This window comes from Gymnoscopelus microlampas (genome assembly GCF_963454915.1).
Source record: "Gymnoscopelus microlampas genome assembly, chromosome: 24".
In the NCBI taxonomy this organism is placed as follows: domain Eukaryota; kingdom Metazoa; phylum Chordata; class Actinopteri; order Myctophiformes; family Myctophidae; genus Gymnoscopelus; species Gymnoscopelus microlampas.
In genome coordinates, this window is record NC_139961.1 from 9,352,971 (window position 1) to 9,378,192 (window position 25,222).

The 25,222-nt window shown below is 41.1% G+C and overlaps 2 protein-coding genes across 2 annotated transcripts; both read left to right on the plus strand.

Moving 5' to 3' along the window:
• Nucleotides 1-12,996: 12,996 nt before the first annotated feature.
• On the plus strand, nt 12,997-17,009 carry LOC311040532 (uncharacterized protein; the record flags this gene model as incomplete). The annotated part of the gene is made up of 6 exons (XM_084050863.1): nt 12,997-13,021; nt 14,031-14,054; nt 14,252-14,326; nt 14,888-15,076; nt 15,696-15,779; nt 16,972-17,009. The coding sequence occupies 6 exons, from the start codon at nt 12,997-12,999 to the stop codon at nt 17,007-17,009; spliced, it is 435 nt and encodes a 144-aa protein (XP_083906989.1).
• Nucleotides 17,010-17,671: 662 nt separating this feature from the next.
• Nucleotides 17,672-25,222, plus strand: LOC311040354 (uncharacterized protein). The gene is made up of 8 exons (XM_084050597.1): nt 17,672-17,749; nt 18,603-18,754; nt 19,815-19,942; nt 20,748-20,805; nt 22,542-22,701; nt 22,801-22,908; nt 22,994-23,056; nt 24,453-25,222. The coding sequence occupies exons 6-8, from the start codon at nt 22,845-22,847 to the stop codon at nt 24,875-24,877; spliced, it is 552 nt and encodes a 183-aa protein (XP_083906723.1). The 5' UTR covers nt 17,672-17,749; nt 18,603-18,754; nt 19,815-19,942; nt 20,748-20,805; nt 22,542-22,701; nt 22,801-22,844; the 3' UTR covers nt 24,878-25,222.

Genomic DNA, 25,222 nt, shown 5'->3' on the forward strand with positions numbered 1-25,222 from the left:
GACAAAGCATGTCTTTTGGGGTGCTGAGTGCAGCCAGTGAATGGACTCCTGTACCAAGTAGTACCAAGTACACTCATGCCAGAACAGTCAGAAGTCAGTCATTAACGCTGACACTCGGGTGGCGCAGTGTGGCTACATAACGACTAGAAGGGCTTTAAAGCTGCACCATGTAACTTTCCTCTTCTAGTACAGATTTTAACCTGGTTTCTTGTGAAAGTGCTGACATTTTTACCATTGAGTTAAAGCTGCACCATGTAACTTTCCTCTTCTAGCCCAGATTTTAACCTGGTTTCTTGTGAAAGTGCTGACATTTTTACCATTGAGTTAATTGAGTTTACCTACTGTACTTGCAGGGGATACATTTAATCCCGTCAGATCCTGTCATTAAAAATAAGTTACATAGTGAGGCTTTAATTACAGCAGTACAGCTAAGGTGTTTGCCAGAGCACAGCTCCAACTTCATTACAAGAAAGACGGAAAGAAAGAAAGAGAGAAAGACAGAAAATGGAAGATGAATAAAGCAGCAGTTGTGTGTGGTCACAGAGAGATGGATTATCACACTATCGATGGTGAAGTTGCTGGGCTGAGAATGTGGGATCATCTTATAGCTGACACAGTGTTTCATTCATGTTTCAGACAGAATGTGGGATCATCTTATAGCTGACACAGTGTTTCATTCATGTTTCAGACAGAATGTGGGATCATCTTATAGCTGACACAGTGTTTCATTCATGTTTCAGACAGAGTGTGGGATCATCTTATAGCTGACACAGTGTTTCATTCATGTTTCAGACAGAATGTGGGATCATCTTATAGCTGACACAGTGTTTCATTCATGTTTCAGACAGAATGTGTTTCATTCATGTTTCAGACAGAGTGTGGGATCATCTTATAGCTGACACAGTGTTTCATTCATGTTTCAGACAGAATGTGGGATCATCTTATAGCTGACACAGTGTTTCATTCATGTTTCATGTTTCAGACAGAGTGTGGGATCATCTTATAGCTGACACAGTGTTTCATTCATGTTTCAGACAGAGTGTGGGATCATCTTATAGCTGACACAGTGTTTCATTCATGTTTCAGACAGAATGTGGGATCATCTTATAGCTGACACAGTGTTTCATTCATGTTTCAGACAGAAGGAGATTTGAGTCATTTGTATCAGAGATTTTCAGGGATTAAAAGATGAGAACACCATTCTGCTTCTAACCACAGATCATATATTATGTTTGTAACTACAGTAAAGCCCATATTAACTGTTCTTTAGTGTTAATTGGTTAACAGCAGTACAGCTAAGGTGTTTGCCAGAGCACAGCTCCAACTTCATTACAAGAAAGACGGAAAGAAAGAAAGAGAGAAAGACAGAAAATGGAAGATGAATAAAGCAGCAGTTGTGTGTGGTCACAGAGAGATGGATTATCACACTATCGATGGTGAAGTTGCTGGGCTGAGAATGTGGGATCATCTTATAGCTGACACAGTGTTTCATTCATGTTTCAGACAGAATGTGGGATCATCTTATAGCTGACACAGTGTTTCATTCATGTTTCAGACAGAATGTGGGATCATCTTATAGCTGACACAGTGTTTCATTCATGTTTCAGACAGAGTGTGGGATCATCTTATAGCTGACACAGTGTTTCATTCATGTTTCAGACAGAATGTGGGATCATCTTATAGCTGACACAGTGTTTCATTCATGTTTCAGACAGAATGTGTTTCATTCATGTTTCAGACAGAGTGTGGGATCATCTTATAGCTGACACAGTGTTTCATTCATGTTTCAGACAGAATGTGGGATCATCTTATAGCTGACACAGTGTTTCATTCATGTTTCAGACAGAATGTGGGATCATCTTATAGCTGACACAGTGTTTCATTCATGTTTCAGACAGAATGAGGGATCATCTTATAGCTGACACAGTGTTTCATTCATGTTTCAGACAGAATGTGGGATCATCTTATAGCTGACACAGTGTTTCATTCATGTTTCAGACAGAAGGAGATTTGAGTCATTTGTATCAGAGATTTTCAGGGATTAAAAGATGAGAACACCATTCTGCTTCTAACCACAGATCATATATTATGTTTGTAACTACAGTAAAGCCCATATTAACTGTTCTTTAGTGTTAATTGGTTGTCTTTTCTTCCTTTGATTGCATTGTGAGCATTTCAACCCTTTTCAACAGATGTTGAGGCAGTCTCTTGTCATCTCATTGTTTTGAATGAGGACAAGCTAAACTGTGTGTGTGTGTGTGTGTGTGTGTGTGTGTGTGTGTGTGTGTGTGTGTGTGTGTGTGTGTGTGTGTGTGTGTGTGTGTGTGTGTGTGTGTGTGTGTGTGTGTGTGTGTGTGTGTGTGTGTGTGTGTGTGTGTGTGTGTGTGTGTGTGTGTGTGTCTCTCTCCTCCCTCCCCATCCTTCTCTCATCCCCGTCTGTCGATTGCTCCTCTCCATCTCTCCTTCTCTCTGTCTTTTTCTCATTTAGCGTCTATTAGTCATGAGTGCACTACACATAATAGAGATTTATCTGCCAGCCTAAAACTGTGTGTGTGTGTGTGTGTGTGTACCTTCCTACTGTAGGTTCATCTTGTCAACAGGCTGGCATCTTTTAATTCTGTTTTGATCTCACAGTCTTAAAATGTAAATTTTTATACTGTTTAAGACTGGCAACAATTGCGAAAATAGCTGATCTACAAACTCACACAACGGGGGTCCTTGACATGAAAAAGTTTGAGAACCACTGATATAGCAACATACAACATACAAAAAAAACTGCTGCGATTTAAAGCTCACAACGCGTCGCGAGCTTGTAGATCGGCTGCGTTCGTAACCTGCTTGTAACCTGCTTGCGTTCGTTATTGGGGGGGGGGGCAGGAAGTGAGACACGCTCTCTGTGTGAACGACACTTCATTTAGAGCGTAAATGACTTCTCTGTGGGTTATCTCTGCTCTGCCTCACTGGTCACATCACACTTCTCTCTCTCCACGGTGTATGTGATGCTCTCTCGCTCGCTCTCCTCCTTCTTCTTTTTCCTTTTCCTCTCTCTTCCTCACGTGTTATCACTTCCCCCAACACGCACACACGCACGCACGCACACACACACACGCACACGCACACGCACACGCACACGCACACGCACGCACACACGCATACACACACGCACGCACGCGCGCGCATACGCTCTCACACACACACACACTCCATGCCCCCACCCATCACTGCTGATACGGTTCAGTCATATTTCACAGTCTGGAGAGAAATAATGATTATTTTCATGGCCCCCCCCATCCCTCAACACACACACACACACACACACAGCGAACACCCTGTGTGTGTGTGTGTGTGTGTGTGTGTGTGTGTGTGTGCGCGTGTGCGTGCGTGCGTGTGTGTGTGATCCCCAGCAGCCCTATTGATATAATTCTTTCTATTCATGTGCTCACATCCGTCTTCACACACACACACACACACACACACACACACACACACACACACACACACACACACACACACACACACACACACCACTGTGGTTAATCTAATGAGCGTACCTACCTGTCCTAACCTGCAGCTGCGATTGAGATAGATGGGCAAGAGAGACAGTCTGAGAGAGAGAGAGAGAGAGAGAGAGAGAGAGAGAGAGCAGAACAGAACACAAACAAAGACATGCATACAAAGAACCTCTCTCTCCTCCATCTTTATATGCAGAGGTTGGAAGTGCATGTTCACACTTAAGCCCCTATATATATATATGTCGTCGTGTGACACATAAAAAGAATTGCTCTACAAGCTCACAACACGTGGCACTGTCTGTGACACACTGGGGGCTTGTAGATCAGGTATTTCTTTGCTATTTTTGAAAGATTTGACAAACAATCTCAGGTGTTCTAAGCAGCAGACAAAAGCATGTCCATTAGAAACAGTACGCCTATAGAAGGTCATTAGAAACAGTACGCCTATAGAAGGTCATTAGAAACAGTACGCCTATAGAAGGTCATTAGAAACAGTACGCCTATAGAAGGTCATTAGTCTAGGGAGAGATAGCGGAGCGCTTGTGAGACATGACCTTTGACACCATCCTGCTTCTGGTTTGACACACATTTTGACCTGAAGGTCATGTTCAATTTATCCCCTGAGCAAGCAGACAGGCTCTAATTAGCTCAATGGTAAAGATGTCAGCACTTTGCACAGCAAACCCCAGTGCAAATCCACGGTAGAAGAGGAAAGTTACATAGTGCAGCTTTACATATCAATACGAGGCAATTGAAACGGTCGTTTTTTTAATGGTAGTGGATGGTAAATAGATAAAATGGCTTCCTAAATCATTGGTTCTCAAAGTGGGGTCCGGGGACCCCCAGGGGTACTTGAGGGGGTTCCAGGGGGTCCGCAGCTAAATGATGGATAGTGAACCAAATGGACCCTTATGGGTCTGTAACTCTGAGAGTGTATAAATGAAACCAAATGGACCCTAACGGGTCCATTTGGTTTCATTTGGTTTCATTTGTACACTCTCAGAGTTACATTAACATTGGTTTTACAATATGAATTGGGGTCCCAGAGATAGAAATGCCATTAAATGGGGGTCTGTAGCCCTAATGCATGTCAACCTGGGGGTCCTTGAAATTAAAATGGTTGAGAATCACTGCTAGAGCAGTAAAAATCATCTTTTATGGGGGTCCCTGGCATGTCTTTTTCAAATGGGGATCCGTGGGCTAATCAGTGTCAATGTGGGGGTCCTTGACATGAAAAAGTTTGAGAACCACTGTCCTAAATGACGTGATCGATGTCCGTGGTACTCTTTTGTGTGTGTGTGTGTGTGTGTGTGTGTGTGTGTGTGTGTGTGTGTGTGTGTGTGTGTGTGTGTGTGTGTGTGTGTGTGTGTGTGTGTGTGTGTGTGTGTGTGTGTGTGTGTGTGTGTGTGTGTGTGTGTGTGTGTGTGTGTGTGTGTGTGTGTGTGTGTGCGCATGTGATGTCATACACAATTCGTGCTGTGTGGACAGACATGCATTGTAGTTATTGTGTTTACCTTTGTTCGCCCGTTTTAACTAATCAATCTACATCTAGATTCTTTACCGTTAGATTTGTCCCCTTGTCCCCTCTTCTTTTTTCTTTCTCAAAACAACAAAAACGATGGAGCTTGCGCAAAAAACACAAATGTCACCCACTTCTTTACACCCGTAAAGCTATAAAGACTATGACTAAAACGAAATCAAAGTTTGCTGTCAAAATCAACACTGGAAGGTAATAGCTGTTTGTTCCATTATGTGGTGTGTTCTGCTGTATGTTAATCTGGTGTCCGTACCCCCCCCCCCCCCCCCCGTACCCCCCCCAGCCAAGCCATAGCACTGCTAGGAGTTAGTATACGGCAGGGGTTCTCAAACTATTTCAAGTCAAGGACCCCCAGATTGATATGTATTTGGCCACGGACCTAAAATGACACAGATGCTTTCCCGTTTTTAATGGGTTAATTATTTTCCGTTTTTTTTACCACAATCCCAAATAGTTTAACTTTTAAAAAAAATGCGCAAAGAAATTGTCAAATGTATCGAACATATCAGATCTACAAGCAGAGCTTTTAGATATGGCTATTTTCGCAACTTTTGATTTTGTATATTTTTGAAAATTGGATTTTAAGTGATTAAGGGTCCCGATACAAATACAAATGTATCCAATTTAGTAAACAAACAAAAAAGAAAATATGGTCACCCTAGTTTAGCAGCTCAGTGTGAAGTATGACCCACATTAGATGCCAAGCGACCAAAATGACAAACAGTGACACCCCCCCCCCCCCCTCCCCTCTGTGTCTCCGTCTGTCATCTTATCAGTGAAAGCGTCTCTCCATGTTGTTCCCAGTCGCTCGGCTCCATTTGATACTGTGGCTCCAGAGCTTGACATCTAGAAAATGAACCCCAAATGTGATTGCGTCCGGGCTCGCCCAGGCTCAAATGGGCACCAAATAGAATTAGCTTCCTCCCTGTGTGTGTCCTAAACGTGTTTGCTACCAGGAACCAGCTCAACTCCACCGCTAGCCGCTGGACAGCAGCAAACAGGATGTTTGAAAACAAAGCCTTGCAGAAAACATCCGGTAGAAATTAGACATGTAACGATTCACTCAACTCACGATACGATTGGAATCACGATACTAGGTTCACGATAGCATTTTTCACGACGTTTTAAAAATCTCGAAGATTCTCTTCTTTTTTTTTCTCTTACACAAATGATTTTATAATATCAATATCTTTGTATTCTATGAGATCAGACAGTGTGGAGGGGATTGAGAGAGCCAGACAATAGGAAAGCTGGGGATGGAGACAGTGTAGGAGAGACAGACAGTAGGAAATCTGAGAGTGAGATGGCATATGAGAGAGGGCGACGGTGTAGGAAAGACAGACAGTAGGAAAGCTATAGGGTGGAGACAGACGGTGGGAAAGCTGATCAGGGAGACAACATACTGTAGGCGAGACAACGTAGGAGAGGCAGAAGGTGGGAAATCTGAGAGGGAGACGGCTTGAAAATACAGACATTAGTATAGCTGAGAGTGTGACAGCGTAGGAGAGACAGACAGTAGGAAAGCTGAGAGTGTGACAGCGTAGGAGAGACAGACAGTAGGAAAGCTGAGAGTGTGACAGCGTAGGAGAGACAGACAGTAGGAAAGCTGAGAGTGAGACAGCGTAGGAGAGACGGACAGTTGGAAAGCTGAGAGTGAGACAGCGTAGGAGAGACGGACAGTAGGAAACATTGCAATTCTAGCATGTCTTATTTCCACCCAATGTTCACCCCAGAATATAGGGACGCTGGGGTGCATTGTGGTTAACAAATCCACTTTGATTCTACACTGTGAACATGGACATTTCACCTCCTGGAACACAACATGTGCAGACAGTCGATTAGGCCCAAACAGATCAGATTGCTAGAATAGGAGAGATTCTGTAGGCTCCTGCACGGTGCAGTGCTGATGGGATCACTTTGTGTATTGGCCCCAGGGGGCCCATTGTGTAGAAATAGCTCTCAAACCTTATTCTGGTCTTCCAGGAGCACGATAAGTGGGTTTGACTTTTCCAGGCAATATACCGGTTGCGAGTTCTTAGAAACACAGACAGACAATAGAGCACATTTCTACATCTTCGTTCTGCTCTATTCCAGGGGTTTTCAACGAATATATGAAATATATATATGTAATTCTCCCCCTCCAAATGGCCCCATTTGGAGAATTATATATATGTATATTATTTTTTTTAAAGTGATTTTTGTTCAAATACAAATCATAAGATTGCCAGCATCCCTATTTTGCTGGCATAATAATTGTCAGTATTTTGAAAATAAAATGTTCAAAGATTTTCAAAAATCTCTGAAAATAGCAAAAATAGCTTATCTACAAGCTCACACTGCGTCGCGTACGCACACACACACACGCACACACACACACACACGCACACACATGCGCTCGCACACACGCACACGCACTACACGTATACACATTCATGCACAGAGGCACAAACAAATGCACAAACATACGTCTTCACAGGCACATAGCCTAAGCATGAACACACACACACGCACGCACACGGACAAACTGTACATGTGTACACATTCATGCACAGAGGCACACATACATTAGTATACATGCATTGCAGACACATTTGCTTACACAGTGGTGTATGATACAAGGCATATTACACATGCAAATGTGTAGTCTGTGCCGACACCCGAATCAATTTCACCCGATTTCACACACAGCTTCCCTAGGATTTATCTGTAGGTAATTATAGTGATGAGTCTGCTCCGCCATGATCAGCCAAACCATGTGATTTTACATTGTGTATTTCAATACACTCAATTTACTCAATACCACAATGTAGAAATACTTAAAGTAAAAGTACCGGCGGTCTCTCTGGAGTCTCCTGCTGGATACATTATCTTTCCGCCGGTTATCAAATGATTGGTTTAGGAATGCGACAAAAACTAAAAAATCAAGGCTTCATTGGGTGTGTAATTGATAGAAAATAAATATTTTTTGGGTTGAACTACTCCTTTAAGATCGACAATATAAGACGCCAATGAAAGACAGAAGTTATCAAGTATCATTAATGTTTATCAACTGGCCCCTGGCCCCTTGCCATTTTTGTAATGTGGCAAACAGGTTCAGCTATTTGAGTATCCCTCCCTGCCCTAAACCATGGTTCTTGCGACAATAAATGATAGACCGTTTGAAATATCATTTGACATCCCTGGCAGCTGATTTAGTGCCTTTTTGCAACCGACAACAGCGTTATACAGCGTTTCTGCTGTGTCACAAATATTGGACAAAGATCCCACAATGATGCAGGATCTGGAATATCTTATTGACATCGTAATGTACTAATCTGACACTGTTGGTGGGGGCTGGTGATAATCAAACCCTCAACCTTGTCCGCCCTGTAACACAGTTAGATCATACTGATCATTCTGCCACAGCTTTTGTCCAAGATCTTATTGGGAGCATACAGTATTATACAACGCGATAAACATTTTAAGACGGCTGCAGTGAATAAAGACTAGTTTCAGTCTCAGTTTTATTTATTTCATTAATAGTTTCACATGATTACATTAATTTACATTTCAGGTATCGGACACACAGACTGAATACTCTGAATCTGGACTATAATACGCTCAAGTGGTCTCACTGGCAGACCACTTTACAACACCTTTTCACAGGAACTGAAAAGGCTTTGGAAGTTTGTTCCCCTTTTCCGGTTGACTGGCACACGCAAAGAAGAAACACGGAGAAACCCCCAACAGGAGAAATGATTAAAACCAAAAGAACAAAGATTGGTTTCCTGGCTTGACGCGCAGCCACGGCAACCTGCCTGCTGCTGCTGGGACCACTCATTATAGTCATTATTGAGGACCACTCATTATAGTCATTACTGAGGACCACTCATTATAGTCATTACTGAGGACCACTCATTATAGTCATTACTGAGGACCACTCATTATAGTCATTACTGAGGACCACTCATTATAGTCATTACTGAGGGACCACTCATTATAGTCATTACTGAGGGGGGACCGCTACATATAAAGGACCACACATGGAGAGAGAGAGAGAGAGAGAGAGAGAGAGAGAGAGAGAGAGAGAGAGAGAGAGAGAGAGAGAGAGAGAGAGAGAGAGAGAGAGAGAGAGAGAGAGAGAGAGAGAGAGAGAGAGAGAGAGAGAGAGAGAGAGAGAGAGAGAGAGAGAGAGAGAGAGAGAGAGAGAGAGAGAGAGAGAGAGAGAGAGAGAGAGAGAGAGAGAGAGAGAGAGAGAGAGAGAGAGATTCAAATTCAAATTTTGTCCAACTACACCGCAGAGATAATGAACTGTACTCACACAATGCATCTACCGTTTACACACACACACACACACACATTCCAGGGCACGTAATTAACAGTGTTTGTGATCTAATGTAGCGTTAATCTAACCAGGGCTCCCAGCTTCTATACTCTGCTGCCATGAGAGTATAGCCCTGTGGAGTTGGGCACGCACACACACACACACACACACACACACACACACACACACACACACACACACACACACTGTTTCATCCTGTTTAATTTCTTTTTCCAACTATTTCAGTTTTTATCCTGTACAAATACTGTGTATTGCTGCATTATTATTTCACACGCATACTTTAAATCGTATTATGATAAAGCTCATGAGCAATGTCATGACCTTTGCACACCAGCCTGGGTTTTGACTCTTTACTTTCAAACCTTCAATCCGGGAACGCAATCTCTGTCATTTTAGATTACTTTGGCTATTCAAAAATTGCAGTTTTGAAAAAATGGTGATAATTCGTGCAAATCTTTGAACACATATATTTTTATGCGAACATTTATTAAATATTTAGTTCCAGGGACCCCCAGAAACAAAGATTTTAGTTACAAATGTTCGCTTTAAAAAATGTATATATTCAAAGATTTGCACACATTTTCAAGATTTTTCAAAAACAAAGATCTACAAGCTATGAGCTTGTAGATCTGCTATTTTTGAATAGCCAAAGAAATCAAAGATGACAGTGTTGCGTTCCCGGATTGAATGGGTTAAAGCTACAGTAACATTCAACATTAGGTTGCTCTTATTTACACTGACTTAGCCTACAAAGTACAGCCTACGTCAGTGGTTCTCAAAGTGGGGTCCGGCCACCCCCAGGGGTCCTTGAGGGAGTTCCAGGGGGTCCCCAGCTAAATGATGTATAGTTAACCAAATAGACCCCTATGGGTCTGTAACTCTGAGAGTGTACAAATGGAACCAAATTGAATGGAACGGGTCCATTTGGTTCATTTGTACACTCTCCGAGTTAAATTAACATTGATTTTACAATATAAATTGGGGTCCCAGAGATAGAAATGCCATTAAATGGGGGTCCGTACTCCTAATTCATGTCAAACTGGGGGTCCTTGAAATTAAAATGGTTAAGAATCACTGCTAAAGCCGTAAAAATCTTCCCTTGTGTGGGGGTCCCTGGCATATATTTTAAAATGGGGGTCCGCGGGCTAATAATTGTCAATTTGGGGGTCCTTGACATGAAAAAGTTTGAGAACCACTGGCCTACATGAAGGGTATCAGCTCCCAGAATGCCAGCAAAGTGTGTGTACTGTATACCCAGCCAGCAATATGGACTGGGCCTGATTTTGTCTCTGGCTGTATAGTAGCATTTGGCTCAGTCTCAGTTGTGTGGTGTGGTCTGAAGCCAGCCAGGCCAACTGTCAGAAGCGGCCCCCGGATTTAAGTCACAAGTGGGCCACAAAGTGCCAGAATCAGCTCAGTGTTGATAAGTGAGTGTGTTAGTTGAGCTCAGTGAGGTGTTATCCCTGTTTAGACAGGGACAGCATCGGACTGTCATTTTAGATTTTCTTTTGGCGAATCAATCAATCAATCAATCAATCAATCAAAAATAGCATATATTCTAGCTCGTAGTGCGGCACCGAGTGTAGATCTGCAATTATATTATTTTTAACTTCTCACCCATCTGAGTGGCACCAGATGAGATGGGCCACAAAAACGCTTTTTACATTTTACAAGTGGACCCTAAACCAGAAAGGTTGTGAACCAGCTGATCTAAAAACAACAACATGGTGCCAAAGTGTCTCTGGAATACATCACTGTGTGTGTGTGTGTGTGTGTGTGTGTGTGTGTGTGTGTGTGTGTGTGTGTGTGTGTGTGTGTGTGTGTGTGTGTGTGTGTGTGTGTGTGTGTGTGTGTGTGTGTGTGTGTGTGTGTGTGTGTGTGTGCGCTAGCCTTGCATGATGTGTGTGCGTTTAGTGCAACATCAGGGCCTTATAAGGACAGGAGAGGGTTTATCTACCCAGCCGGCAACTCTGTGTGTGTGCGCGATGGGGGCAGACAAAGCGGTGTTGAGAGATTTGGCTACTTTGTATCTGCATGAGTGAAGAGACAAATACATCCTTCTTGATATATATATGAGAGAGAGAGAGAGAGAGAGGTTCGTCTGCCTCTTTAATTCTTCATTCATTCTAAGTGTGCTTTTGTTTTCATTCATCCTATTTTTTTCTGCACAGTCCATTTGTCAGGCTGTTTAAACATTGGTGGAAGAACTTAAGTAAAAGTAGCAATACCACAAAGTAAAATAGTCTGTTGCTGTTACAGGTAAAAGTCCGGCATTTAAAATGTTCCTGAGTAAAAGTACAAAAGTATTGGCCTCAAAATGTACTTAAAGTACCAGAATCACAAGTTCAATATCTCACAATAAATGCACCGAATCTCTGTATGTATGTCTGTAATCCACACATCTTTAAAAAAAAATCTTTATATCGTTTATATAATATCGTACAATATCATTTTCTTTATATTAGTAGCCACCCTGTAAATCAGGGGTCTTCAACAGGGGGTCCAGGACCCCTAGGGGGTCCTCAGACTTACTACAGGGGGGCCGCCAAATCTTTGTGTGATATGATTTTTCTTTTTTACATTAAGCACTTGAACCCTAGCATCCCTATTCTGGGGAGAACTTTAGAGCTTGTAGATCTGCTATTTTTGGCACAGGGATATAGTTGTCGAGGGAAAAGGGAGCAGACCAATTAAGAAAAAAAAGTTTAATCTGAAACACAATTTTATACAGTCCCTGCTTCATCTCTCTCTCAGCTAGGGGGTCCTTGGCCTGAAAACGTTGAAGACCCCTGCTGTAAATGACATGTAAATGTCAGTCTTGTTTGTTAACACTTCTTTCAACAGTCAAGCTAATAACATGACGTTTCAGATAAAGATCCAGACCCACAGAAGAACCGTGTTCCATTATGTGTGACTGTGTCCCTGGTGGGGATGTGCAGGCATATTGGTTTAGAACACTCTGTTCTGAGGAACATTCACACGCCGTCGTTCTGAACAGAATGATTTCACAACCATGTCAAAAACAAAGCCATGACAGAGAAACCCTTTGGTTTAATCCTTGGAGGAAGCATTGAGGAATAGAACACTCCTTCACCACGGCACCCACGGGGCTGCCGGTGAAATAAGACCTATAAAAGAGATGATAACCGAAGTATAGCAATGATTAAAGAACCAAACCGTATGCCTTCATAACATCCGCGCCCAGGGTGGGAGCGCATCACGTGACAAACTTTGGAATGTTGTGTCACATTTTTCAAAGACACTTTTGAGCTGAGGCTCTTAAATAAACAGGAGTCATCGTGCTGTTTATATGAGTTGCAAACGGACACAGGTGTGTCCTCTTGCCCTGGTTTAGACTGGGATTGGTGCTATCATGGGAGAGAACCTTTATACATGTGAATGTGATAATGAGGTCAGCATGAGGTGAAGCGACTATGTTTTTTTATTATTGTTATTATTAGGGGGCCAAGCACGTACAGTAGTGCGTACGCACCCTTTTGCACCATGAAGTATACAATGGCCAGTCAAGATATTTTCAATACATTCGATTCATTGTTGCACCCCTAATCCGTACAATTGTTGTATCGGATTATTAAACGTGTCTGTCTGTCTGTCCACAGAAAATGAAGACGATCTTTGTGACAGAAGGTACTACAGTATACCTTGTTTTACACGGCTTGGTTGAATGCTTGATTCTGTTTGGTCATTCGTTGAATTCAGCTGTGTTTTATTTCTGGATAATGACCGATGAGCTCTATAACAGTCCGCTGTCTAATCAAAGACTCAGAGCACCTGCTCATATCAACCTGTGCTGCTTGATTTTATGCTGTATCCAACATGACAGCCATGTAAACAAACACACCATGTCATTTGCAGCTAAACCTTGCTCTCAAGAATGTTTTTGAAAACATTTGAGGCGAGAAATAGACGATGCAGTAACCAAAAATGTATTGTATTTGATCAACTACACTTCCTTGTTTTGACCGTGTCCGCCCAGTGCAACACTTATGGAATACTTTTTCCGTAAGCAAGGAAATACTTAGTTTTGTTGTTACTTTTGGTTCACTTTATTTATTCATTTATTAAGTAGCCGTGTAATAGAGTACAGAAGTCCTGACGTCACTCCACCCCCTGGGTCTTAAAGTAATTTCTCTATGGAGAATAATATTGGGTCATCATTGAATCGTCTCATACTGTATAAGAATTGTGGTCCAAAAATAAACAAACTGTCTCTGCGATATTGTCAGGGAGGTGGCTCTGTATCGTTTATGATAGTCAGTCACTCATACTTGAAACAGTCCGTTTCTGGCGAAAATGTAACTAATTCGGCGGAAGTAACATTCGCGTTTTCTCACCGTCAGTTGATGCTTCATATCCGTAAGAGTCAAACCGCCGGGGTCATTTGTTTATTTTTGGAACACAGTTCTTATCTGACGCGATATTAAACACTCTATGGGAATTCAGAACGGGGGGAAAAAAACGCGACCCAGGTAGGATGTGTAAATTACGTCAGACTTCGGTGCTCTATAAGCGGGATAATTGATGATTATGTGATCAATTATCCATTGCTTATCTCATGGTCTGTTGTTAACCACATGTACTGTATGTGACATTGATGCATCTTGTTTATTCTTAACCCTCTGTTCTACAATCACAGCAGGTGAACTGGAGAAAGGACAAGGTATGATTTATTATTGTTTTATGTATTACTTGTTTCATGTTGGGTTATCAGAGATGCTGTGGAGAGGATTTCATAATTAACTCTTGTAATAGTGGACGAGTGCTGCTTAAACTAGCAGACGATCATAATTATGTCATTCTTTTGTCATTGACTGTAGACTTTCAATTGAACTTAATTGAAGCTTTCTTTCACCTCAGTGTTCTACGATATTTCCACGTGTCAAGAGATACTATCGTACCTCAAGAGCACACAGCGGGCAGAACCAGTCATCGGTGAGTTGGGCTCCATTATCTGTATAATCACTACAGACAGATTTGCAATTATTCAAATAATTGCAAAATAGCTCTATATAGTACTCATTGCTATAGAGTGTATGTTCAGTAAAAGGAGTCTTTCTCCAGCTCTTTAATAAACAGAAAATGCATTTTCAGTGCTCTCTCCTGATTGGCTTAAATGTTGTCACCTACCTGAAAATGTACTATATTCTCTTTACTTAAGAGACCCCTGTGACCGAACAAACGCTCTGTAGCAATGATTACTATCAGAATATAGTACTTTAACCTTTTTACCAAAATAACAAAAAAATCCAAAAAATGTCACTTACCCTACCTTTAACTCTTTTACTGCCAGACTTATTTCTGGCTGCGTGCACCCATTGCCAGTGATTTTTTTCTATTTTCTTACCTTTTGAAGTATAGCCACAGAATATATATCTCCATTATGCTCGATCCCCTGATAGTTGGTAATCACTGAGTGTTTCACTGTGCTTCCGCGAAAAGTCAAATGACTTTTTTCCTTCATTAATAATGAATGGAGCATTTTCTGTTGGCCAGGTCTCCTTCATATTGTGACGTGTGTCAGCAGCCGAGGTGACGGCGTTCCTCTGAGCGTGTGCAGCGTCTGCCGCTGTGCGTTCCTCGCCTCCTACTTCAGAGACCATATGTGTCATCCTATACACATCCAGGAGACTCTGGTGAGTCCTCTCAGAACCACATCTGCTGGGTCAGTGACAGTGGTGGAAAGTACTTAAGTACTTTACAATTTTGAGTTACTTTTTACTTTACCAGAGTATTTCCAATTTGCAACACTTTTACTTCTACTCCACTACATCTCAGAGGCAAATATTGTACTTTTACTCCACTACAACTATTTGAAAACTTAAGCTACTACTTACTTTGCAGATATAAATTGTGATATTATAAAACATACATTAACCACTTTAGCCCTATTTTATACCTAGGCTATTTTCAAATATTTTAGTACTTTTATTTTTGGTACTTTAAGTATATGTTGAGGCCAATGCTTTTGTACTTTTACTCAAGTAACATTATGAACACAGGCCTTTTACTTGTAACAGAGTGTTTTTATATTGTGGTATTGCTACTTTTACTAAAGTAAAATATCTGAGTATGTCTTCCACCTCTGGTCAGTGGTGAAACGTTTTCATGCCAAGGGACCCCTAAATGAATGTGGATTTGGCTGCGGACCCCCATCTGAAAATATTGTGTGCCAAGGAGGACCCCCATACAAGATTTGTGGTCTTAAAAATGAATGAAAAAGATGAAAAGATCATCCCACCAAAATGAAAGATATTCAAACATTCTCAGTTGTAATTTTCCTTTTCTGTTTATCATTTTAAAGCTACTGCTGAGCCCCCTGGTGGTGAAATGACAGCACAGCATCCCATCAATACAGAGCCTCCAACTACAGTCTCTAAGCTGGAAGGTTTGTGTTGTGTTGTGTTGTGTTGTGTTGTGTTAGTTAGTTAGTTAGTTAGTTCATACTGTCCACCTTTTTTATGAATAAAATCAAAACGCTGCCTAGAGAGATTTTTCTGAAAGACAGTATGAACGTAACCTGTGGTCATCTTAACATGGTATGTTGCACAAACAGGTTAGAATCAGGGGTCGGCAACCTTTTTGACATGAAGTGCCATGTTTTTATTTTCTTGATAGTCAGTGTGCCGTATCAATATTACATTTTATTATGATGACACCACATCAAAATACAAATATTTCCAACAGATTTTGATTCCCATATTCATTCAACAACCTTATTTGTTTCTTCTTTTGAAATATTTTCTTTCACATCAGGACTCAATAGAATTACACCTATCTCCCCAGTCAGAGTTCAGAGTTTGAATGAATGTAGAATTATATACAGGATTTCAATTTGCACACAGATGTGAGGGGACTTAATTTAATTGACTACATTAAAAACATACATTTTATTTAAATAAATCCTCTTTCTCATACTTATGCCTTACTTTGCCTACAGTAGCCCTGTGTTAGATGGGTAGCATCCTTGTAAAAGATTATGAGTTTTACACACGTATGCTTTTAAACGGAATGAACATTTTCTATCACAAGATGTACTGAAATGTCATTTGACACTATGTATTTTTGTGTTGCAACCTGCATTTTATGTTCTACCTGTGTTTTCTAATTTACAACTGTAAGCCAGCCCTTTCAAGCACTTCAGGTGATTTCAAACATTATTGTATAGCGATATATATGAGGAGGAAAAAAAGGCATGGATTGTGGCACCAGGTCTTTAGCAAATATGTCAATGTATGCAAAGCTAATGAAGAAGACATGATGCCTTATTCATATCCATCCACTTGTTGTCAGTTCCTCATCTCCATCTGTTTCTGACCATTGTTTATTTGCACTCATCCACCAACCTTTCCTCTATCCATACTGTAGGTAATGGGATAAATCAAAGCCCAAATCAAGGCTCACAATCCTCACCGATGCACATCTTACCCACTGACACCCAGCCAGAAAGCCCACAGAGCTGTGATGTTCAGCCAGAGAGTTATGAGGACCCCAGAAGAACCCAGCCATGGGCTCCCCATGACCCTATGACCCAGTCAAGGGCTCCCCATGACCCTATGGCCCATCCATGGGCTCCTCAGATCCCTGGTACGTGGCAGCAGGCTCCCCAGGATTGTGACACACAACCCTGGGCTCCTTAGTACTCCTCCTCAGCACCCTGGTACCAGTCGGCACCTCAAGACGCCGGTGGTATTCAACCACAGAACCCAGAAGAACTGCATTTATTTATGTTAGTTTTATGGTTTTATGGTTCACTTTCTGTGTAGTTTTGTGTCTATTGCAGTGTTAATTTTGACACCACATTTTGATTTAGTTTTAGTGATATTTTAGTCATCTGAAATGTTTTAGTTTTTGTCTAGTTATACTCGACTAAATATCATAAGATTATAGTCGACTAAATCTACAGTTGATTTAGTCGACTAAAATGTATTTTGGCGGTGCCTTGATGGCGTCGTAATGGCTGATTTTACACCTGGTTGCATGCTGAAAATAGCCGATCTACAAGCTTGTAGATCGGCTATTTTCAGATCGCAACACCCGAGCACAACCAAACATAAAATTACTTGTCTTTTAGTTATACTGGATCTCTTCTCCACTCGTCCCTCGCTAACATTTTAGTCTAGTTTTTATTTGTTGACGAAATTGTCAATATATTTAGTCTAGTTTTAGTCGTCGTAGCTTAGTTTTTGACAGTGAAAAAAGGTAGACGAACAACTTTCGTCATAGTTTTAGTTGACGAAATCAACACTGCTCTTTCGGTCTGTCTGTCACTCACACACACAGGGGAAATGATTGCCAGCCGCGTGTCCCTCTTCCTCAATGTGAAGCTGTCAGAAGCTGAGAGAAAGCGAGTCGTAGGTGAGTGTTTGTTTGACCTCATTCACAAATGAAAAATGCTTTACGGTGTCGAGATTTGGTTGCAGTGGTGTCAACAAGGATTGAAGGATTTTAGAAACAAGTATCAAGTAAGTTTTACATCATCAGTCTTAAAGGTAGGGTAAGTGATATATTTTTTTATGTTTTATTTTTTGTTAAAAGGTTAAAGTACTATATTCTGATAGTAATCATTGCTACAGAGCGTTTGTTGTTTCAGGTAGGTGACAACATTTAAGCCAATCAGGAGAGGGCACTGAAAATGCATTTTCTGTTTAATAAAGAGTTAGAGAGACATGGAGACTCCTTTTACTGAACAAACACTCTATAGCAATGAGTACTATCAGAATATAGAGCTATTTAACACTTATTTTAACCAAAGTAAATCACTTACCCTACCTTTTTAAGTGAAGTCCCAAGTCAATAAGCCAAAGTTGAAGCCTAACACCCGACTTTTGGGTGTTTAATTTTTTTACTCCATTTAGTCACACTTAGTCACATTTAGTCAATTCAAGCCTTCATTCAAGTCATCATAAATCATAATATCCATGTTGAGCCTCAACTGAAAGTGGACGTCGTCAATAGAATGAGAAATGTACTTGGTCAATTGTTGATGATCTTTGCGAGTAAACATTATTATGCCAACATGAAACCTTACTTAAGAGTCTTTAGTCACCTGAATCGAGTTCTTACCTCAACGTGTGTGTGTGTGTGTGTGTGTGTGTGTGTGTGTGTGTGTGTGTGTGTGTGTGTGTGTGTGTGTGTGTGTGTGTGTGTGTGTGTGTGTGTGTGTGTGTGTGTGTGTGTGTGTGTGTGTGTGTGTGTGTGTGTACACAAGGTCTGAGGTCGGTGTTGGAGTGCCAGTGTGGAGACACATCTAAGAATGAGCGACTGGCCCCATTTCATTTTTGTTGTAGCTGTCTAAAGACTTTCCAGCTGCAAAACATTATTGGACACATCATCAGCCTCGATCACCAGCTCAAGTACATGGTCAGTGTCCTCTCCGGTCCTTCTCAGTATGACCATTTTTACTACAGTAACTCATGTTTAGCTGACCTTATTTTAGAAGGCCTATGAACCTGCTTGGTGTAATATTTGGTTTTAAAGTATTTTTGTCTCCGCCAGGCCGAAGGCATGGTGGAGAGTATGTTTTCGTTTGATTTCCTTTGGTTCCACCAAGCTAACATTGGTCAAGCTTCACGTGACACGTGACTTATGTTGAAAGGGTGTGCTTTGATTGGCTAGCGAGACGCATGACGAAATACATACCTATAAATAGGTGAATCACTTCGAAACATTGCATTGCATGTTTCGAAGTGACATCAGTGCCATCAGCCAAGCTAACATTTAGTCAGGAGATATTAGCAGAAAAAGTTCCAATCTTGGAATAAATTCCTTACCAAAAATCCTCACCAATGTGGGTCTGCTGGCGGAGACTTGTGCTCCAAGGAGCACATTTTCTAGTTTAAACCTTTTTTTATGTTGTTATATTTATGTGTACCTTGTTGTCTATGTCATGTCTGTATAACCATTGTTGTAAATGTTCCTTTTGTACACATGGCGCCATTGAAAAAGAGACCCTGGTCTCAATGGATTTCCCTGAAATAAATGTTTCAATCAATCAGTATGTCTTGATAACCGTTAACCCATTAAGACCGGGAACGCATCTGTGTCATTTTTAGATTTCTTTGGCTATTCAAAAATAGCAGATATACAAGCCGCGCTATGAGCTTGTAGATCTTCTATTTTTGAAAAATCGTGAAAATTTGTGGCAAAATCTTGGATTATATATTTTTTTAAACAAACATTTGTAAAATATTTAGTTCCAGGAACCCCCAGAAGCGAAGATTTGAGTTACAAATGTCTGGCAAAAAAAGAAAGAAATCAAATATTTGCACAACTTTTCATGATTTTTCACTACAAGCTCATAGCGCGGCACTCTGTGCCACGCTATGAGCTTGTAGATCTGCTATTTTTGAATAGTCAATGTCTGCTGTTATGTTTGTGTATGAGTGACAGTTTGAAAACGTCTACTGTATGTTTGTGTTAGTGGGAGAAGTACCCCAAGATGATGTCTGGAATCTGGAGGACTTGAGTGAGAAAGACAAGATGGATGACTTTGAGGTTATGGTCAACAGAATTGCTGAGCAGGAACAGCTTTACCAAATGGACGCTGAGGTAACCAGTTTGATACTGTTTGTTACTTTTCCATGAAGTTAACCTGTGCTGTGGGTTCACCGTTGTCCTACAGGTGGTGGTGAAACTGTAATGGAACTATACGGATACAGGATAGGTGGGCACTAGGGACATCTGGGCATCTCGATGTAAAATTGCCTATTTTGTCCAAAATGTTAAAATACATTTATATTTGAAAAATGGTCTTAAGTAATGTAAAGTATACGTGATGTGAACATGCACGGTACATCATTATCAGACTTCATTTTAACCTTCAACTTCTTTTTTTATGCCCCAAAATGACTGGATATACTGGTTTTGTAGCAATTTGTAGCAATTGTAGAAATATCATTTTAGAAAACATTTTCCAAATATTACATTTTTCAACATTTTTGACAAAATAGACAATTTTACATCGAGGTGCCCAGATGTCCCTAGTGCCCACCTACAGGTTCAAAGGGCAAAAATACCAACTCAAATTTTGAACATCCCTGAAATCAGAAGAAGTGAGGCAGAGGTTTTACCTCCGTAAATTCTGCTGAAATTACTATTTACTGATTCAAGTGGAGGTCTCGTTATTAAGTTACACATTATGCAGGGCAGGGGCTACTTGTGGTTGTGAGATAATTGTTGTCCATACACTGACCTGTCAGGACAACTCCGGGCATCTTAATAGCATTCTGTAGATTAGAGAGAACAAAATATGTGACTTTTCTCCTTATGAGTGACAGCCTGATACATTTTTAAACTTGTATTGTCTGTCTCAACTATAATGTTGTTTATGTTTTACCTATTTTCTCTTGTCAAGGTTATACTGCTTGACAAGGACTCGTATCATCGTGTTCGTGTGGCTTCATTCAATGAAGGTACAGTAGTTCTTAAACTTTGGTTCCCCCCCTAAAGTCCCTAAAAATCTGATCTTACTTACTGTCAAAAAATGTAATGCTTGATTACATCAGCAAGACCTTATAAATAATCATGGTATCATTAACCTGTGATTCCCATATACCAGTGGTTCCCAAATCTTCCTAAAATAATAAATAATACATTTGCCTGGGAACCAAACTAGTGAAAATAGCAGATCTACAAGTTCACAAGGCGTCGCCTCATGCCGCGTTGCAAGCTTATCCCCTCTGTTCTTCTCCCTATACACAAATGAGTTGAAATACAACAACAAAGACTTCTCTCTCATAAAATATGCGGATGACATGGCCCTGGTTGCCTGCCTGCAGGACGTGTCCAGTCCCTCTTACTCCCAGCACATCGACCGTATTGCCACCTGGTTTGATAGCAGCTTCCTTGACCTTAATGTCACTAAGACCAAGGAACTGTGCTTGGGAGGGGGGTCAAGAGCAGCGGGCTCAGGGTCCATCTTTAGGCCTGTTACTATGAGTGGGGAGGAAGTGGAGCAGGTCAGTGATTTTAAATACCTGGGAACGACCATAGACAATAAACTCACCTTTCAGACCTATGCAGACAACATCTACAAAAAGGCAAGGCAGCGGCTTTATCTTCTCAGGAAACTGAGAAGTTTTAATGCCAGTAAACACACCCTGACCATGGTCTATAGATCACTCACTGGGAGTGTTCTCACTTTTAACATCGTGTCCTGGTTTGGGAACCTCTCAGTTAGAGATAAAAACAAGCTCACCCAGGTAGTCAACCAGGCAAGTAAGATCATTGGAGACAAACAATTGCAACTTCAGGGCATATACAACCGCTCCATAACCAAAAAAGCAATTCAGATTTACAGTGATTCTACCCATCCTCTTCACTCTGAGTTTCACTTGATGCCATCGGGCAGGAGGCTTAGGGCAAAATTAGCAAACAAGAAGGGTTACAAAATGTCATTTGTGCCAACTGCTGTGGACATTTTAAATAAGAAAATGTTAAATAGTCTAAATTGCCACTGCTCATGATCACTGTTGTTGTGTTAATGTGAGTGCATTTTTATATAGTATTTTAATGCACCTGTGTATTTTTGTAATGTTTTATTGTTGTAACTGACTGCTGGTGTGCCAAAGACAAATTTCCATTTATGTCAATTTAATGGACAATAAAGTTTTCTTTATCTCTTTATCTTTAAGCTTTATTAAATACTTGTTGGAATTGTTTTTAATTGATAAAGTGGTGATTTTTCTTTTTTTGTTTAAACCTTTTTAAATCTTTTGAAATGTATATATATTTTTCTTAAAAGTTCGAAACAAAAAAGTGGATATTTACTCGCAATCCATAAAGATTGGTCCAGACTCCCCCTCAGCAGGGAGCAGTACAGGGTGGGATTCCTGTTAATGCTTCTCCTCTGTTCTGAATCTAATTCAAGATGACGGCCGGACGGTACATTACAACCGTTCTCATTTTAAACTTAAAACTATTGAGGTGAGAAATGGGCAATGCAGTAACATAAATGTGCTTTGGCACTGCCTCTCTGTCTCTGCCTTGCTGAGCGTGAGACGAGTGCCGACACAAGCCTTTGTAGTTGAAGAGATCCCATAGCCTGAGGTTTATGGGACGATTGGCTGAGACTGTGATTGGCTGAGACATAACCAGCCATTGTTTTACTAGGAAATATGAAAATAAAGGTTGCAAAAGGTCATTGCAGGTGGACCATATCGTACCATATCGGGGTCAGTAAAAATGACAATGTCCATCCACAGCTCTGTGAATCTGTGGTGTTGTAACTGTAGTGGTCTGATTGTCTGTATGCATCCACATACTGGAGTCATGCAGGCCACCAGAGGCAGACAAGAGCACAGATAACGGTATACTGAACCAACCATCACACACACATACAGATTATGTCCCAGCTAGAGACCACTGTTGACGTTCATAATCTTTAACCATCCCTGTTCCCAATTCAGAAGAGACGGACAACATAGTGAAGACTGAGCCGGTCGCAGAGCACATGTCAGACAGACCACACCCAGAGCGTGTCGCAACCATGAACACTCACAACTCGACCATAACAGGTGTGTGAGGTCAACATTACTCCCCCAACACATACTGTAGAATGTTGAATATAAAACCATGTCTAATTGTGTCTGTTGTTTCCAGTCACCATTAAACAGGAGGTGAAACAGGAAGACCACACCCACAGCTGTTTCTCTGGACATACTGGTAAATACTGACGCTTACTGGAACACAACTTGTTTTGTTTTCCTGATAACCCTGATGTTTTACTATCATAGAAAAGCTTAAAGTTACTTTAAATGGAATTGACTCCCTGACTCTGTAGATTTACTACTGAACCTTAACTCCATAAAATAAAATCTCGGTAAATATAAGGTACCTGGTTCAGTGGTTCTATAGTGTGAGAAGTCACCCCTTGAAAGAATTGCTACACAGGTGATTACAATTGTATGAATCGAAATGGTTTTATTACCCTTAAATCTAAGTTACAATTATGTATGAGCCTATTAAACAATCAGAAAAGAATTGTCATATACAAAAATAAAAGATACAATACCACTCAAATAACAGCGCGCTGGATACAAAAATCTCTCCCTAATCACAGAGTAATGATGCTCCAGACAGGGCGATATTTCTGCACTGAAGCATCCTTTCCCTAGCCCAGCGTTACATCATAAAAACATTATCAATTAGATCTTGATGTTGGCTTCAGAGGACGAGGCTTCCTGCTGTTCTCACGCTGACTCCACACCTTCCCCGTCACAGGCCTCTCCACTCCTCACCTCCCTTCGATGGCCCTACACTCCCTTACTTTTGATTGCGATAAGCGTCTATGAACCCTTTGTCTATTATAATTTGGCCAAGGTATATGGCATTTTTAGTTTTCTATTTCCTGGCTGGGAACTAACACTCTGACTTCTGCTGTGTAATTTTATGTCATTTTGATATCCATATTAAAGCTTTTAGTATATTACTATAAGAGTATTACAACAAGAGTATACAATTGTTATGACCTAATATTACTTTTGAGGCATCCCTAGTGCCTTATTTTCAGTGAAACATTCCTTTCAAAAAGGGAGTGAATGAAAGAGAGAGAGAGGGCCTCTCACCTATCATGCTTTGATAAACACAGTTTCTTTGAATACTAAGGTTACATTGACACAGTTATACTAAAACTTAACACTTTTAGTCATACTACTGATTAAAATATACGGTATATATACAGTACACAGTATAATAGTCTATATATCACTGTGTGGCTTAAGTGATTAGAATAGCTGAACTTAAAGCATGTATATGTTTAAACAGCAGGATATAAACAGGAGCCACTATGGGCCCCCCTTTTTACTCTTCTAAATTCCTCCATTTATGCAGTTTTCTACAGACACATTCATTATACTTCTAGACTTTAAATCTAATTTTCCTAACAACTCCCAGAGGGCTTTTTATTAAGTGGCAGAAATGTGTTACAGACAATTTAAATATCCTCTGCAGTCGTATCTGTATGGAAGTAATGTTTGACGTGCTTGTGTCTCCTGGTGTGTGACAGTCTGGTACTGTATGTATCTGAACATATTTGTCTGTTTTTTTCCCACCCCCCCAGAAATGAGAAAGGCAGTAAAACACGGTTTGGATGACGTGTCCTCAAATGAAGATGGAGAGACGGGCAAACGGAGAAGAATTTCAAAGTCTCCCGATGGGCGGAAATTGGAGCTGATCTTGAACTCACTTAAAATATTAGCGTTCAACCTTGAATCTCCTCCATTAAGTCCAGTCTCGGCTGCGTCTACTGAGCCGGGTGATGACCTTCCTGTTGCCTCCAGCCCACAGCTGGACTGTAATCAGAACTTCAGTGTGGGTGAACCCAGCGGCGTTAATACAAACCCTGCTCTAGCATCTCAGGCCGGTATCTATAACACCACGGCCTCTCCTTTTAATATCGGGGTCGGTTCCATCACCACGGTCAGCCCAACCCCGCTGGCCAGCAGTTTCCTGGTTCTGATTACAGAATCAACCAGCCCACTGTAGCCATGTTAAACCCCAGTGTCTCCCTGCCAGCTGCAGGCTACTATGGGACGCCCGTTTATCCTTACAGTCAACTCACCCAGAACCCGTATTTCACACATGGGTATCCGTACGGAACTGGACCTGCAGGTATTCACCGAGCTCCAGAGCAGCACCCTGTGTTCTCACAGTATGTAAACTACAGTGTTGGCTCTACTGGAGGATTGAACCCAGTCCAGAGTAGACCCCCCATCAGCAAGGGACAGGACAGTATGTGATTCCTGGAGGCGCCTACATCACCAATCCACCTGCAGAAGCCTGGCTTGAAATGCAAAGACAGCAGCAGCCGCAAAAAAATTCTGGGTAACA

Coding starts and splice junctions, on each gene's coding strand:
- LOC311040354 (XM_084050597.1), top strand. CDS start 22,845: ATGTCAGACAGACCACACCCAGAGCGTGTCGCAACCATGAACACTCAC. Junction 22,909..22,993: donor TCACAACTCGACCATAACAG/GTGTGTGAGGTC, acceptor TGTTGTTTCCAG/TCACCATTAAACAGGAGGTG. Junction 23,057..24,452: donor CTGTTTCTCTGGACATACTG/GTAAATACTGAC, acceptor CCACCCCCCCAG/AAATGAGAAAGGCAGTAAAA.